The sequence below is a fragment of the Crotalus tigris genome, unplaced genomic scaffold, assembly GCF_016545835.1.
Source record: "Crotalus tigris isolate CLP2741 ecotype Arizona unplaced genomic scaffold, ASM1654583v1 scf7180000017754.2947050, whole genome shotgun sequence".
Lineage (NCBI taxonomy): Eukaryota > Metazoa > Chordata > Lepidosauria > Squamata > Viperidae > Crotalus > Crotalus tigris.
Window position 1 is genome coordinate 1555001 of NW_024096616.1, and position 15953 is coordinate 1570953.

Sequence of the window (15953 nt, forward strand, 5' to 3'; positions counted from 1 at the left end):
AAACGCTGCCCAGGAAAATGCTGGGACTAGTTCATGTAGTTGCCAGGAGTAAACAATGACCACCAGAACAAGGGAAACACTTCCCCCCACACACACACTATGGAGAGCAAATACCTTTAGGTCAGGGCCAGCCAGCTTGTTTGCCTAGGAGGCCAATAAATAAATGAATAAAACCACACATCCAACAATCAAAATGCATATTGTGTGACAAAGTGAGCAAGCTGATTCAGTGTGAGCTACAACCTCACTTGTTCAGTGACTCAATTTTTATACTCATGAAATCCAATCCTAATGACGTCTCCTTGATTGCATTCATAACTCTTCTCATTCTTGGCCCATTCTAGGTCCAGGGTTGGCTTTTGTAGTTTATCCACAAGCCATGACAATGCTTCCTCTTTCTCCTTTCTGGTCTTTTCTCTTTTTCTTCATGCTGTTGACTCTTGGCCTGGATAGTCAGGTAAGGGCAAAACCTGCTGAGAGGAAAGGCTTTAACCATCTACCTTCAAATGAATGGACCTTACAGTTGATGAGATCTCATGCTTTTGTATTCAGTTTGCCTTTCTAGAGACCATTGTTACTGCAGTGACAGATGAGTTCCCATATTACCTGCGTCCAAAGAAGGCTTTTTTCTCAGGCATCATTTGTGTTGCAATGTTTCTAATGGGGCTCATTCTCACAACAGAGGTAAGTAAGCAAAGTAGATTGGAAGAGATTGTAATAGCTGGAGCTTTAAGCTTACAAGTAGAGTCTGTACTGTATTAGGATAAAGGGGCAAAAGGGCAAGGATTGCCCACAGCATCTAGTAAACTATGTGACACCAGTAAAAGAGAAGATAATCAAAGCAGAAGTTGTGGCTTATCTGTTTACCCAACCAATAGGCTAATTTCTATTAATAGTTAATTGCAGCTACTTAATCCCCAACATTCAAAATCTGAGCAGTGTCGTATCACTTTCTTAGGACCATGTCTTTGGAATTTCGGCGTATCTGGCATTTATTCCTTTTGAATGTTTGGGTAACGAAACATAGTCTATAGCTATGTTGTTGTTTGGTCCAAACAACTTTATTCAGATACAAAGATAATATTCCATTTAATATGTTTTTAACTGTAGCTCTTGCAAAATGGAGTTGGGCAACTTTTACATTCAAATAAATAAATAAGTGAGTAACTGTGGGGTCCTTTGGTGTTCTCTGAGTTTGGCCGTTTTCTTGCACTTGCACTGATGATGTTACCTAGTTGGGTAATGAAATGTCTGCAAGAAAACAGCCTAGAGACAGATCAACCTGAGCTATAAATATACTTTTCTATTGATTGATGGATAAATACACACACACACACACACACACACACAAACTTTGGACATTTATGCTTTTTTCTCTGCAGGGTGGAATGTACTGGTTGGTGCTGCTGGATGACTACAGTGCTGGGTTTGGTCTCATGGTGGTGGTCATAACTACCTGTCTGGTAGTGACACGTGTTTACGGTAAGATATGTTTGCAATTGTTATAAATCCTTTTTTTTAAAAAAAAAAGTGAAATGAGCAATTTAGAAATGTATGAGATGTAATTTGTGGAGCAGAGATTTGGGATTTAGAAAAAAGGTAGCCCAAATCCAGGATCAGTGGCATTTTCTTAAAAACCAGAATATAGAATAACAGCATCGTTATTTCCCATTCCTTTTCTTCTTTTTAGGCATGAAAAGATTTTGCCATGACATTCACATGATGCTGGGTTTCAAGCCAGGGATATACTTTAAGGCCTGCTGGTTGTTCTTGTCTCCGGTAACAATGACGGTAACTATAGTCACTCTGAAGCATTCTTTCCTCTAACTCTTCCTATTGTCGCTGTGTCTGCCACTCAGGGATTTTTTTTTTATCCTTGTTTATTTATTTATTTATGAGACTTATATACCGCTTTAAGTGCAAGCACTCTCTAAGCGGTGTACACCAGTAAGCAATGTATATATATATTTACATTGCCCCCAACAATCTGGGTCCTCATTTTACCTACCCCAGAAGGATGGAAGGCTGAGTCAACCTTGAGCCCGTGAGATTTGAACCGCTGACCTGCTGAACACAGTCAGCTAAAGTGGCCTGCAGTACTGCACTCTAACTGCTGCGCCACCTCAGCTCTTGTTGCATTGTTCCTTCCCCAGCCCAGGAGGTTTGAATCATAGGTACTTTTGAATTTAGAAATAATGATTACATTGGTATGAGTACTCAAGGCTTTATTGCATGGCAGTGTGAGAAAGTAATATAAAACAGCAATCAAGGAATAACCGAGGTTATTGGAAGAACATTAAGGGGGAAAAAAGGATGACCTTGCACTTGTTCTGCCACTCAGGGGACTCCAAAGAGATAAAGCCAACAGATCCCTTTACAGCTGGCAAACATGGAGCAGGTCTGCACTGATGTTTGATCTCACTGGGATTATTGACCAGCTCATATGGGCTCCAAACATTAAAAAAAAAAAAAATCACCCCTGTTTTCAGTGTCTTCATCTCACTTGATTTGGCTAAGGGCAAGGAGGATAGGTTTATCTTATCTTTTTCTTGGAAAGCCTTTTCTATTCTGCTAAAGGGGAGAACATCCCAAGGTTAAGGAGTATTTGTTTGTACAAGGTGGTGATGAAAGCTCATCTGCTGAAGTTGAGGAAGTTCATTTTACTCTACACAGGTGTTCCATACCAACGGCAGAACAAAACAAAAGATAACCCTTTAGTAACTAAATAAATGCTAGCTTCATTCTGTATTAATCCTCAACCATTTATATGCCTAGTTTAAATGGGAATAGAAAGTTCTATGTACCTAAGGATAAAAGAGTTCACCCTGCTATTTCCTTGATGATCTTCCACAGTGCCACTGTACTAGCCCCATGGGATTAATATTGCATCTGTTGAGCAGTATAAAATATACTCAACTAACTTGTAATATCTAACTTTGAAAGGAAATGAAAACTCCTATGGCAGATTGATTGGTTCTCTGACTCTCTGTTTCAGGCCCTGCTTGTGTACAGCATTATCAAATACCAGCCTTCAAAGTACAATGGGACTTACTGCTTTCCATTTTGGGCTGAGGCTCTGGGCATCCTAATGGGGATCTTCTCTTGCCTGATGATCCCCATGGGAATGCTGTTTGCTCTGCTTCGAGAAGAAGGGACACTCTGGCAAGTAAGTAACAAGAAGAAAACCATCCAACCCAAAACAGCAGCGTAATCCTGTTGGGCTAAAACAAGTGAAGCAGTTATGCAAAGAGGAAGGGAACATTTGGGAATTAGTGGACCAGAGGAATGCTGTGGATATAATTTACTTGGACTTCAATAAGGCATTTGACAAAGTAGATCACAACCTACTACTTGATAAGATAGAAAAATGCAGGTTAGACAGCATTGCCACCAGATGGATCCATAACTGGCTGACTGGCTGTACTCAGTGTGTGGTCTTCAATGGAACCACATCTACATGGAGGGAAGTGTGTAGTGGGGTGCTCCAGGGCTCTGTTCTGGGCCCAGTGCTCTTCAACATCTTCATCAATGATTTGGATGAGGGGATAGATGGGGAACTCATCAAATTTGCAGACGACACCAAGCTGGCAGGAATAGCCAACATTCCAGAAGACAGGCTTAGGATACAGGAGGATCTGGACAGACTTGAACACTTGGCGCTATCTAACAAAATGAAATTCAATGGTGAAAAAAGTAAGGTTCTACATTTAGGCAAGAAAAACCAAATGTACAGGTATAGTATAGGAGGTACCTTGCTCAATAGTAGTAACTGTGAGAGGGATCTTGGAGTCCTGGTGGACGATCATTTAAATATGAGCCAGCAGTGTGCTGCAGCTGCCAAAAAAGCCAACATAGTGCTAGGCTGCATTAACAGAGGGATAGAATCAAGATCACGTGAAGTATTAATACCACTTTACAATGCCTTGGTAAGGCCACCCTTGGAATACTGCATTGGTCACCATGATGTAAAAAAAATGTTGAGACTCTAGAAAGAGTACAGAGAAGAGCAACAAAGATGATTAGGGGACTGGAGACTAAAACATATAAGGACCGGTTGCTGGAATTGGGTATGTCTAGTTTAACGAAGAGAAGGACGAAGGGAGACATGATAGCAGTGTTCCAATATCTCAGGGGCTGCCACAAAGAAGAGGGAATCAAGCTATTCTCCAAGGCGCCTGTAGGCAGGATGAGAAGCAACGGATGGAAACTAATCAAGGAGAGAAGCAATCTAGAACTAAGGAGAAACTTCCTGATAGTTAGAACAATTAACCAGTGGAACAACCTGCCTCCAGAAGCGGTGAATGCTCCAACACTGGAAGTTTTTAAGAAGAAACTGGACAGCCATTTGTCTGAAATGGTATAGGGTTACCTGCCTGAGCAGGGGTTGGACCTGATGACCTCCAAGGTCCCTTCCAACTATTATTACGATGATGATGATGATGATGATGATTCTTAGGTTTCTTTAAAAAAAGGTTAAATCTATTATAGGACTTGTGGTAGGATTGTAATGGATTTCATTCCATATCATACTAGCAATAATAGCACCTCATAGTGCTCTACAGCACTCTCTAGGCAGTTTACAGAGCCAGCAAATTGCCCCCAACAATCTGGGTCCTCATTTTACTGATCTCAGAAGGAAGGAAGGCTGAGTTAACCTTGAGCCAGTCAGACTTAACTCCAGGCTGTGGGCAGAGTCAGCCTGCAATACTGCATTCCAATCACTGCACCACCAGGGCTCCTCCATTTTTCTCACTATGAAATTACAGTATGTCCCCCATTTTCATCAATAGAGGCTTTGCAAAGACAGACCCCAAGCCTAGGGTTGCAGATTGCTCACCTCTACTGTGCTTTCCCTCATGACTGCCCAACTAGAATATTATTTACCACCTTTTCTCATCTAGTGAGTCCTAATGCCCATGTGATGTGATGTGGTTTTGTGGTCTTTCTGTTTGTTTTCATCTGGCAGCAGGAATAAAATCCCAAACAATAATTTTGCATTGTTAAGGCCCAAATCATATTTCATGGACCAGGATTAAAAAGGTGTTGCTTGCAATACTATACAGAAATGAAGCATGAAAGGAAAACAACAATTACACATGTGAGGAAATTAGAGTGTAGGAAGTGGCAATTAGCCCCAATCATATATTTCCTTTCTACATTTTATCTTCAGTTTTGTGCAGTGATGTATGGTAAGCCTCAGCAATGTCTTCTTTTCTTTCCTTTTTGTAATAAGGAAAAAAACTGGAATTTTCATTTTGATTTTTAACTAAAGCATTCGGATTGAGGCCAGTTAGTATTAACCGGTGGTTTAATAAAATATGCAGTAAATATAAATAGTTTATAACTATGTAAGTCATAGTTAAAGTTTAAACACAATTCAGAGTCAGACATATCAATAACTCTGGTTAACTGAAAACAAATCTGAAAGCTTTTGAACTTACAGCTGGGCAGGAATTGCCCAAAGCTCCTCCAGATTTGCTCCAATTTGTTCAGTACAAGTCTGAACTTTAGCATTACATCTGAAGGGTCATTATGAACTCATACAGTACTGTGAACAGATAAAGAGCTTGGCCACACCCCAGCGTTCCTGCTTGTAGTCATTTTGCCCACTTGAAGTCAACCCATCATTCTTCCTCTTTGTCCTATTTGTCTGCAAATCCAAATGGCTTTCAGCATGATATCACCTGTATTGTTATGGGTCTGGAACTCTCCAATTGTGCCTTCAGCCAATTACTGCTCAGTCAACCAAGCCCATAACTAAGCACAGAAAATGCTCACTCTCCTTGAATCAAATCTATTGCTGGATGCATTGCCCCTGAAGCTTCCAATGCTTTGTGAGTTAAAAAATTAGACCTATCTCCTTCCTTCACAAAAACAGAAGCAATTGTTCCTTGTTTCTGTCTTCAAAACACCCAAAGACCATGTTTTTGATAACATGCCTATGTGAGTGTTGGTCTGCTGGCTTGGACAATATTGCTGCCACTCCCTATGGTAGGTTGCTTAGAAGATACTTGCAAGACAGTGAGAATATCCTTAGTCTCTTTGTTGCACTAAATGAGCCTTGAAGACAAGGTGTGGGCGGGAGCATGGCAGGCCCTCTTTCCAGAGTGAAAACAAATGCGTTCAAGCTCTAGGGCAGTCTTTCTTAAACTTTGTAACTTAGGATGTGTGGACTTCATCTCCCAGAATTCCCTAGCCAGGTTGGTTGGAGAATTCTGGAAGTTTAAGTCCACATATTTTAAAGTTGCCAGGACTGAGAAAGACTGCTCTAGATGGTCAACTAGGATATAAAATCCCACCCAACTCTGAAAAGAGGGAGAAAAACAAGAGCAATTTTCTGAGGGTGATAATGAATTACTTTTTAAAAAATGTTTGCAACACGGTTCAGGTTTGCAACTGACATATTTTATTCAACAGAGCAAAGAAAATAAAGTAATACATTATGCCAGAAATGTTGATGATTTTTCTTACTATTTAGGCAAATACAAAATATTTTTTTTCCTAGCCTTTCATTTAATATCTGTGAATGCCAACCAGCCAAAACTAGAGATTTCATTTCTTAACCAGTTGCTGACCAATACATATTTAAAACAAGGGGACCTTTCTGTTGCTTTTCATGTTTCCTAAAGTTATGTGTATTATTGTTAAGATATTAGCTTTAAGATGGAAGCCTTCTATGTAAGTGCTCTGTTCACATAAAGCAATCTGACCTTTAATTTTTTTCTTTCAATCTAAATACATTCTGCCACGAGAATTTTAGGCAGAAGGACAGTTGTCAAAGCAAGAACATCCAATGTTAGTACAATTTTATAAATCCAAATGTTCAATTACAAACCATTTCAAACCATTTCAAAAATGAAGGAAAAGAACGAAAGAGATGAGGAAAAACTTTTTCTGCTTGGGAATCTGTAATATTGCTGTTAATCCAAGAAGTCACTTATGGGTTATAAACTGATATCAAAGGTGCTTCCTGTGTGCCTTTGGCCTTTCTGAATGTGTATAAGTTTTTAACAAATAGAAGTTGCTTCCTTTCATAAATAAAAGGCACTGTATACATTGTACTGGGACACCTAGTCCTTAAAAAGAACTCTTCAGAGATACTTGGGTCAAGGTGACCTATAATAGATTTTTTTGCCAAAAATTTAAATTAGAAAAAAAATGGATCTCCAAGTTCACAATCTCCCCATCTCAGTGATTATCCTATTTTCCACGGAGACCTTTTGCTTCTGACTTCATAGCATGTGAGCTCAGAACTTTTTCATTTTTTATTCCCTAAGACACTCCCTAAGTTTTATAGCTCCAGGAATGCATTTTATTTACCGTATATGCTGGCGTATTAGGCGACCCTGCGTATAAGACGACCCCCGTCTTTATCGCCGAGTCGCCTTCCTAGAACGTCGTCTTATACGCCGGAAACTACCAGTATTTCCGGCGTATAAGACGACTCGGCATATAAGACGACCCCCGTCTTTGGCGCCAAGTTTAGCGCTTCCGGAAGTCGTCTTATATGCCGGCATATACGGTATATCATTCTTTATAAATTTTGCCCAGATAGAAAAGTTTCCTCTTTATATCCATTTTATGTTATTATATTAATAAGATCATTTTTCAAACTTTTATATTTATTTATTTATTTATGAGACTTATATACTGCTTTAAGTGCAAGCACTTTCTAAGTGGTGTACACCAGTAAGCAATGTATATATATATATTTACATTGCCCCCAACAATCTGGGTCCTTATATTACCTACCCTGGAAGGATGGAAGGCTGAGTCAACCTTGAGCCGGTGAGATTTGAACTGCTGACCTGCTGAACACACAGCTAAAGTGGCCTGCAGTACTGCACTCTAACTGCTGCGCCACCTCGGCTCTTTTTATTGAGGCAGAAGGTGTCCTCTGCTGGTATATATGTAGACTGCAAAAGGATTGTCTCTAGAAAGAGAACAGATTTCAGCACTTTTGCATTATATGCTGAAGTCATATGGTATTGCAAGTCATTTCTGAGTACTGCAGTGGTTCATATAAACAAATTAGCTTTCTGCAACTTGATTCCAGTTGGGTTGATTTCCAGAGTCCGCTTTTCACCAAGCCAACAATTATTACATTAGGGTTGCATTATTAGATTCCTGGACTATTAGAAGAACTTCATGACTCCTTATACCACCCTCTCCACCCCAATTAGGTTTGCAAACTACTCCCAACAGTGGTCAAATCCACCTTGCTTCCTCTCCATGTTGATTGCATCATGTGCCATGTACAAGCTGATCTCATGGACCATAAAATAAGAAAAAAGTTATGGCACATAACAACAATAGGGGATGCAATGGCTCAGTGGTTAAAGACGCTGAGTTTGTCAACTGGAAAACTGACTGCCCAGGTTCTAGACCCAAGTGCTGCACATCCAAGTGAGCCCCCATTACTTACTTCAGTTTATACCCACCAAGCAGTTTGATAGCATGCAAATGTGAATAAATAAATAGGTACCACTTCGGTCGGAAGGCAACAGCGTTCTGTGTGCTTTGATATATAATCATGCCACATGACCACAGAAATGCCTTGGACAACACTGGTTCCTTGGCTAAGAATCAGAGATGAGCACCGCCCCCTAGAGTCGGACATGATCTTTACCTTTATAGCAACAACGGGCATCAGCATGCCCAAGGTAACCCAGGTGTTGCTGCTTGATCCCTTTGCTGCTGCTCTCTATTGCCACTTTCTGAATGGTCATAGGAGGGATAGACTTGATCCTGAGGCTGAATCCTAACTACATCAGCAATATCAGCGCTGATTAATTTTTGTTGAACAAATGCTTATCTTGATTATTTTTCTTTACTGATTTGTATTCTGGAAACTGTATGTTTTTCATTTTTTTCATGTTATTATATGTAAAAGAAATTTAAAGCTGCAACCAGTAATAAACATTGTAGTTTTTGTGGTCTAGAACATGGGTCCTCAACCTCCCAGTCCGTGGACTGGCACCAGTCCATGGCATGCCAGAAACTGGGCTGTGCAGACAAGTGAAGCCCCATTTGCAGGCTGCAGGCTGCAAGTGAAAACACACAACCCCTCCGATCTGCAGAAAAACCTCTCTGCACAGAACTGGTTCCTGGTGCCCAAAAGGTTGGGGGCCATTGGTCTAGAAATCACATGTAGGACTCATCTTCCATGTTTTTACCGTGACGCTCAGAATAGTAAGGGTGAAAGTTTATATGAACCTTGGGATAATATAAACACTCATTGGCACATAGTAATTATGTAACATACACATGAAATAAATATTTTATTATTTTTGCACTGACTCAAAAGGAAGCAAATAATTCCTTTGGGCATCTCCACTGCTATCAACATTCTTCCTTGTTTAAGGGGGCAAATTTTCATGTTCAATCAGTAGAACAAACTGATCTGTTATTTTCCTTGATGGTCTCCGTTAATGTATTTACTAAGTAAGCCAGAGTGTGAAAAGGCAGGTGGAAGATAAAGCACGAGAACAAGGAAGGATGTTGATACCAGTGGAAGTTATTGGTACCTCACCTGCGCCTGTGTTAGGACCACATTAGGTCAAGTAATTAGATCTCAAAAAGCATCTCGCAACAAAACTATAAGCTTTTTGTATCTGAGGGCTTACAAGTTTTGAGAAAGCTTAATAAGAGCCCAAGACTGAACAGATCTTGAATGCCATAATTCCTTATAATTCCAGGAGAAAAGAAAGGCAAAATTTCCATTTTTTGAACTGCTACAGGGGAATCATTTCTTATGTTAACAGTGGGACAAGTATTGCAGATTACTATACAGGGTGTGATTAAACTGATTCATTAGTGAAGGATTAATGAAATAAATTCTTGTGCAAACAGTGGGCTGGTTTAGGTTAGCTGGAATTCCATCAAAACCCACAAGTAATACATGGCAGGTTCTGCTAATACCCATGAACTAGAAAATACTGTAAATGCCGGCGTATAAGATGACTTCCGCGAGCGCTGAAATCGGTGCCAAAGACGGGGGTCGTCTTATACGCCGAGTCATCTTATACGCCGGAAATACTGGTAGTTTCCGGTGTATAAGACGACGTTCTAGGAATGCGGCCCGGCTATAAAGATGGGGGTCGTCTTATACGCCGGGTCGCCTAATACGCCGGCATATACGGTAATTAATTTCGTTGGGATGTGCTTACAATGACAACAATTCATTTGTTCATTTACCTGCAGAGAATCCAGCAAGCTAGCAGACCAACAATGGATTGGGGTCCTTCTCTGGAGGAAAACAGAACTGGCATGTATGTGGCAACCCTGGCAGGTAGCCAGTCTCCTAAACCCTTGATGGTCCACATGAGAAAATATGGAGGGATCACTAGCTATGAAAACATAGCTTTTCAAATTGATAAAGAGATGGAAGAGGATGAAGAAGAATCTATCATATGAAGAAAAAGTTTACCTATTCACATGAGGTGATGGAAGGCAAAGAGATTGTGGGGAATATTCTGCACAACTTTGCACTTTGGCACATCAGTCCAATCAGCCGTCTGTTTCCAGACACAGCAAAAGATGGCCTATTCAGAACTTTATACTAGTGCATTTGGCTGTAAATCCCAATGTTTTTGAGGTTTCTGTTCAATGTGACAAGAGCTTGTTTTAGTGGCTTAATGCCTGATGCAGGTCACTCATCCATGCTGTCTTTGCTGCTGTCACCAATAATGGGTTTCTCAAATTCAGAATAAGTATACTGTATGCTAGCTCCTATTGTATTGATCCAGTCTATTTTTCCTGTAGCTATACGTTTGTACTTCTTTATCCACAAACATCCTTGTTCCATAGAAACATAGACGTTTCTTTATCCAGTGGACCAATTCTCAAAAATCTTCCATTGTTCTATCTTCTGTGGCTTAGTAAATGGTAATTTTGCATAGTGCCTCAGAATTTTGAAAGTAGTTTATGGAAGTGTATTCCTTATAGAAAGTCAGAGACCTTGAACATGTGTATGAATTGCAAGAAAATCTTAAATATCACAGTATGTCTAAAATTCCAAATCAATTAGTCTAATTTTTAAGTCTAGGATAAATTAAAAGATATAGAGAAATTGTTTGGTTACAGGACAACCATAAAATTCAATGTATAATGTATTCAGTCTTGTATTGGCTTGAAATAGACATATAGAAGTTAGAAATAACTAAGAGTCTCTTTTTTTCCAAGGATTAACACAGTCCAGGAAAAAAAATGGAACGGGGAAACAAATTCATGCTAGTAAAAGAAATAAGTGCACCAGGGAGGTTAAGCTGACTGAAAAATGTCTTTCACAGGAAGATATACAGTATTACAAAATAATAATAATAACAACTACAGCCAACATTTTTACAAATTGTTTGTATGGTGACCAGACACTTTGGAATCTGTTTATAAAGCGGTTAATTTATAGCTGTAGAGTCTATCTCTGAAAACTGCAGGAATAAGAGTTCAAATTCAAGTATATGCACATTTATATGAAGTTTTAATGCCAAGAGTCCATATATTCACTATGTATGAAAACTACAGTCTATGTGAATGTAGGAAGCTATTTTATATTGAGTCTGTCAGGTGATATACGGTAGCTCCATGTGACTTAATGGTATTCTATAAAGCAGTTTTATACCGGGAAAATCTCTGATGGAGCACATATTTTTTTGCAAATGCTGCCAGTTATTCAAGGTTTCAGAGAGCATGGGACTTTGAAGATGCAAAAAATTACGTGCCCCATCAGTGATTTTTCCTGTATGAAATTGCTTTATAGAATACCATTAAGTCTAGATCACTGTTACCTGTATGAAGTTGAAGTGGCTACAGCAATTCTAATGGGGGACTTTCTCCATCCACACCTGGAGATGTCAGAATCCTTATCTACAAAGCATTATCCATATTACTTCTTTTCTTTCTAAAGAATGATAGTATCATAAGTGGAGATGGTTTAAGTTGGCCATACGGGTATAATATGGAAATGTTATGATGGGCTGGCTAGCAGGCTGCTTAGATGGATGAACGGATGGACTGAATAATAAAGGAATGGTTGCATGGTACAATTTATTTATTTATTTATTTATTTATGAGACTTATATACCGCTTTAAGTGCAAGCACTCTCTAAGCGGTGTACACCAGTAAGCAATGTATATGTATATTTACATTGCCCCCAACAATCTGGGTCCTCATTTTACCTACCCCGGAAGGATGGAAGGCTGAGTCAACCTTGAGCCGGTGAGATTTGAACCGCTGACCTGCTGAACACAGTCAGCTAAAGTGGCCTATGCTCTTTAATTCATTATCGAACCATGTTGGTTTCAAAATTTATTATAAGATGCTGACATTGTCATGTTGAAATCAGCCTTTAATGGGATGTAAAATTTACACCATTATCTGGAATACAATCATGCATTGTAGAAGTAGAAGGGAAGATCAAATTTACACTTTAGCATTGTTCATGAAGACAGCCAGCATAAAAGACAACATCTAATGTGAAATGTTGATATTGCCAGCACTGTCAGTTCTTATAAGATCATTCCTCATTTTACAGAAAATCCAGGAAAAATCTCTGATGAAATCTTAGTTTAAATACAGGTAATTCTTGTCCAACAACAGTTCATTTAGTGACCATTCAAAGTTACAATGGCACTGAAAAAAGTGAGTGATGACTGTTTTTCACACTTATGACTATTGCAATTTCCCCATGATCATGTAATTAAAATTCAGACACTTGACAACTGACTCATATTTATGATGGTTGTGGTGTCCCAGGGTCATCATGTAATCCCCTTTTGCAACGTTCTGACAAGCAAAGTCAATAGGGAAGCCAGATTCACTTAATAACCACATTATAATAAGTCATAAAATGGAGTAAAATTCACTTAACCAATGGTTTACTATTGAAATGTTGGGCTCAATTGTGGTCGTAAATCAAGGACTACCTGTATAGGTGCTGGGGAATTCTGAGAGTTGAAGTCCAGATGTTAACATCAAGTTTGAGAAACACTGCCTTGATTTGGCCAACTGTATCCTTCATTTTCTAACTGTCACTCTTCAACTGCCAAACTGATCCTTTTCTTATCTTAATATCTGGACAAAAAACTGAATAATTATGTTTTTAATGGGCTTTATAATTATCAGTTCATATCTGTTGTCCAGCCAAATTCACCCACATTGTACTTTCTTATCTTCCTCATCCTTTTTAAACCACCTACTTAAACTCCCATAGTATGTAAAACCAAGGCACGTTTAATTGTCTTAGAGCTAATACAGAGTTAAATGTGTGATCTCTGGCCTATTCATTTGCATTATAGGCTCTCTTAATGGTCCTTCTGAATATCCAAAGAAATAAAAGTTCCGTGTTTTTTCACACTTGCAAATAAAAGTAATTCACATTAACTGAGTGGGGGAAAATTCTATTAAAATCCTTGAATGCACATATGAATATTTTTCCTCAAATATTGGTAAGGGGGGAGATTTTTTTAAAAAAGCAAGAGTCAACAGCAATTGTCCACTGAAGGCAATTTAAAGAAAGAATCTGATTTGCATATTAATATTTGCTAATACGATGAAGAAAAACAGACCAAAACAGACCTTGTGTATACTTTTGACCCCTCAACTTAATACATGCAACGTGAAACATGCAATAAAGTGTTGTAAAGTATTCTCTATTGCTATTTTCATTGACAATGAAGCCCTTGTTACTAATGCAGCACAATCAACCTTCTTCACAGCTATTTCAGAAATATTTGAATAATAGGGATGGTCAAACAACAGTGGGATGTTTGGTTTATTAATGGTCATGTTTTGTTCTCTCCGGTTTTTAACATAGGGTAATATGCTTCCATGCAGTGTAAAATACTGTAAGCAAATGAATGTTTGTACTGTATTATGGATTGGCACTTTCTAATAGCAATTCTTTTTAAGAGAACTGGATGCTGATGGTGGCTATTTTGCCAATATGTCAGTGATTATAAGAGACCCCTTCAGCACAGTTTTGGTCATGTTCTTTGTATGGAATAAATTTGTATGTAATAAATTATTCTGATTTGCCTCATGGATGTAGTATTCCAATAATCCATACTAAAATGTACCCAATTTTTTCTTCTCCAGTGTTTAGATTGTCTTGCACAGGTCATGCATATGAATATATAATTTGAGTCTTGATTACTGTGGATGTGTAAAAAACACTATGCAAAAATAAATAGGATATCAGTCATCTTAGCATGGACAACAGAATAGCCTTGATTATTGCAGAAGGCTGCAAGTTACTGAATTCCTCCTGTTGTGTTTGGATCAATCATTGGAACTGACCTTGTAATCATTCATAAGCAGCCACATTCCTACAATAGAATAGAATAGAATAGAATAGAATAGAATAGAATAGAATAGAATAGAATAGAATAGAATAGAATAGAATAGAATAGAATAGAGTTGGAAGGGACCTTGGAAGTCTTGTAGTCCAGCCCCCTGCTCAAGCAGGAGAACCTACACCATCTCAAGACAGGTGAATGTCCAGTTTTCTCTTTAAAATCTCCAGTGATGGAGCACCCACGATTTCTGGGGGGTAAGCTGTGTCACTGGTTGATTGTCCTCACTGTCAAGAGGTTTTTTTCTTAGTTCCAGGTTGATTCTCTCTTTGATCAGTTTCCAACCATTGTTTCTTGTCCTTCCCTCTGGTACTTTGGTGAACAACTTGGCCCCCTCGCCCTGTGGCAGCCCCTCAGATACTGGAATACTGCTATCATGTCTCCCCTATTTCTTCTTTTCTTTAGACTAGCCAAACCCAAGCCCCGTAGCCGTTCTTTGTATGTTTTATCTTTATGTTTCATCTTAATTGCTCTTCTCTGATTTTTTTCCAAACTCTCAACATCTTTTTTGTGATATGGTGACCAAAATTGGCTGCAGTATTCCAGGTGTGGTCTTACTATGGTTTTATAAAGTGGTAATAATACTTGTGTGATCTTGATTCTTTGCCTCTGTTTATACAAAGAAGAAACCAAGGGCTAGAGGACAGTCTGAAATACAAACTCCCCCCCCCCAACTGTAGTCACTTTAGGCTTTATAATTTCCAACTGGGTTAAAAAGCACTTTAACTAAATGCGGCAAAGAAGAGGAAAAAAACTGACAAAATAATAATTGGAAATAACTACAGCATATAACATTAGTTCAACGATTAAACTTATAACTCAGTCTAGACCATACACCAACATACTGAATCATCTTCTCATTTTTAAAACAGATAACAAACTCATATCCTGGATCCATTTTTTTTTAAAAAAATCAGGAGAATAACTTTCTTTCCACTTATGTAGAATTATCTTCTTTGCCATAACCTATGCTCAGCAGAGCTAAGCTCTTCACAAGATGAAAAATTCTATGTTTTAGGAATATAATTTAACATCACACTGAGAGCCTTCTATCATATTTCTTCCAAAGATTATGCTACTATATGTAATAATTTTAAGTTCAAACAAGGCTATACAGATAGTCCTTGACTTACAACTACAATTGATCCCAACATTTCTGTTTTCAAAGTGAGGCCGTTATTGAGTTTTGTCCAATGTTATGGCCTTTCTTGCCACAGTTGTTAAGTGAATCACTGCAGTTTTTAAGTTAGCAACATGGCTGTTAAGTGAAACTGGCATCCCCATTGACTTTGCTTGTCAGAAGATTGCAAAAGGTGATCATACTGCAGTCATAAATACTAGCCAGTTGCCAAGCATTGGAATTTTGATCACATGACCACGGGGCTGTTACAATAGTCATAAGTGTGAACAGCCACGTTATTCATTGCCATTGTAACTTCAAACAGTCACTAAATAAACTTTTGTAAGTTGAGGACTACTGTAACAAGACCAAATTATATGGGTTAATGAATCTTCTGATTTCTTACTACCAGAAGAAGAAATGTACTCTTCATCTCTTTGTAAACATTCCTTAAGGTCCAAACTTTGTGTTTCAGAATATC

The 15953-nt window shown here is 38.6% G+C and overlaps 1 protein-coding gene across 1 annotated transcript in view; it reads left to right on the plus strand.

The window, feature by feature from the left end:
- SLC6A7 (solute carrier family 6 member 7) overlaps positions 1–12122 on the plus strand; it is a 39631-nt gene extending 27509 nt beyond the window's left edge. Inside the window, exons 9-14 of the mRNA XM_039340878.1 lie at positions 345–457; positions 553–684; positions 1383–1482; positions 1691–1791; positions 2996–3166; positions 10204–12122. Coding sequence (XP_039196812.1) covers positions 345–457; positions 553–684; positions 1383–1482; positions 1691–1791; positions 2996–3166; positions 10204–10416 — 830 coding nt within the window. The 3' untranslated portion in view covers positions 10417–12122. The remainder of the gene's footprint in view (positions 1–344; positions 458–552; positions 685–1382; positions 1483–1690; positions 1792–2995; positions 3167–10203) is intronic.
- The last annotated feature ends 3831 nt before the right edge of the window (positions 12123–15953 follow it).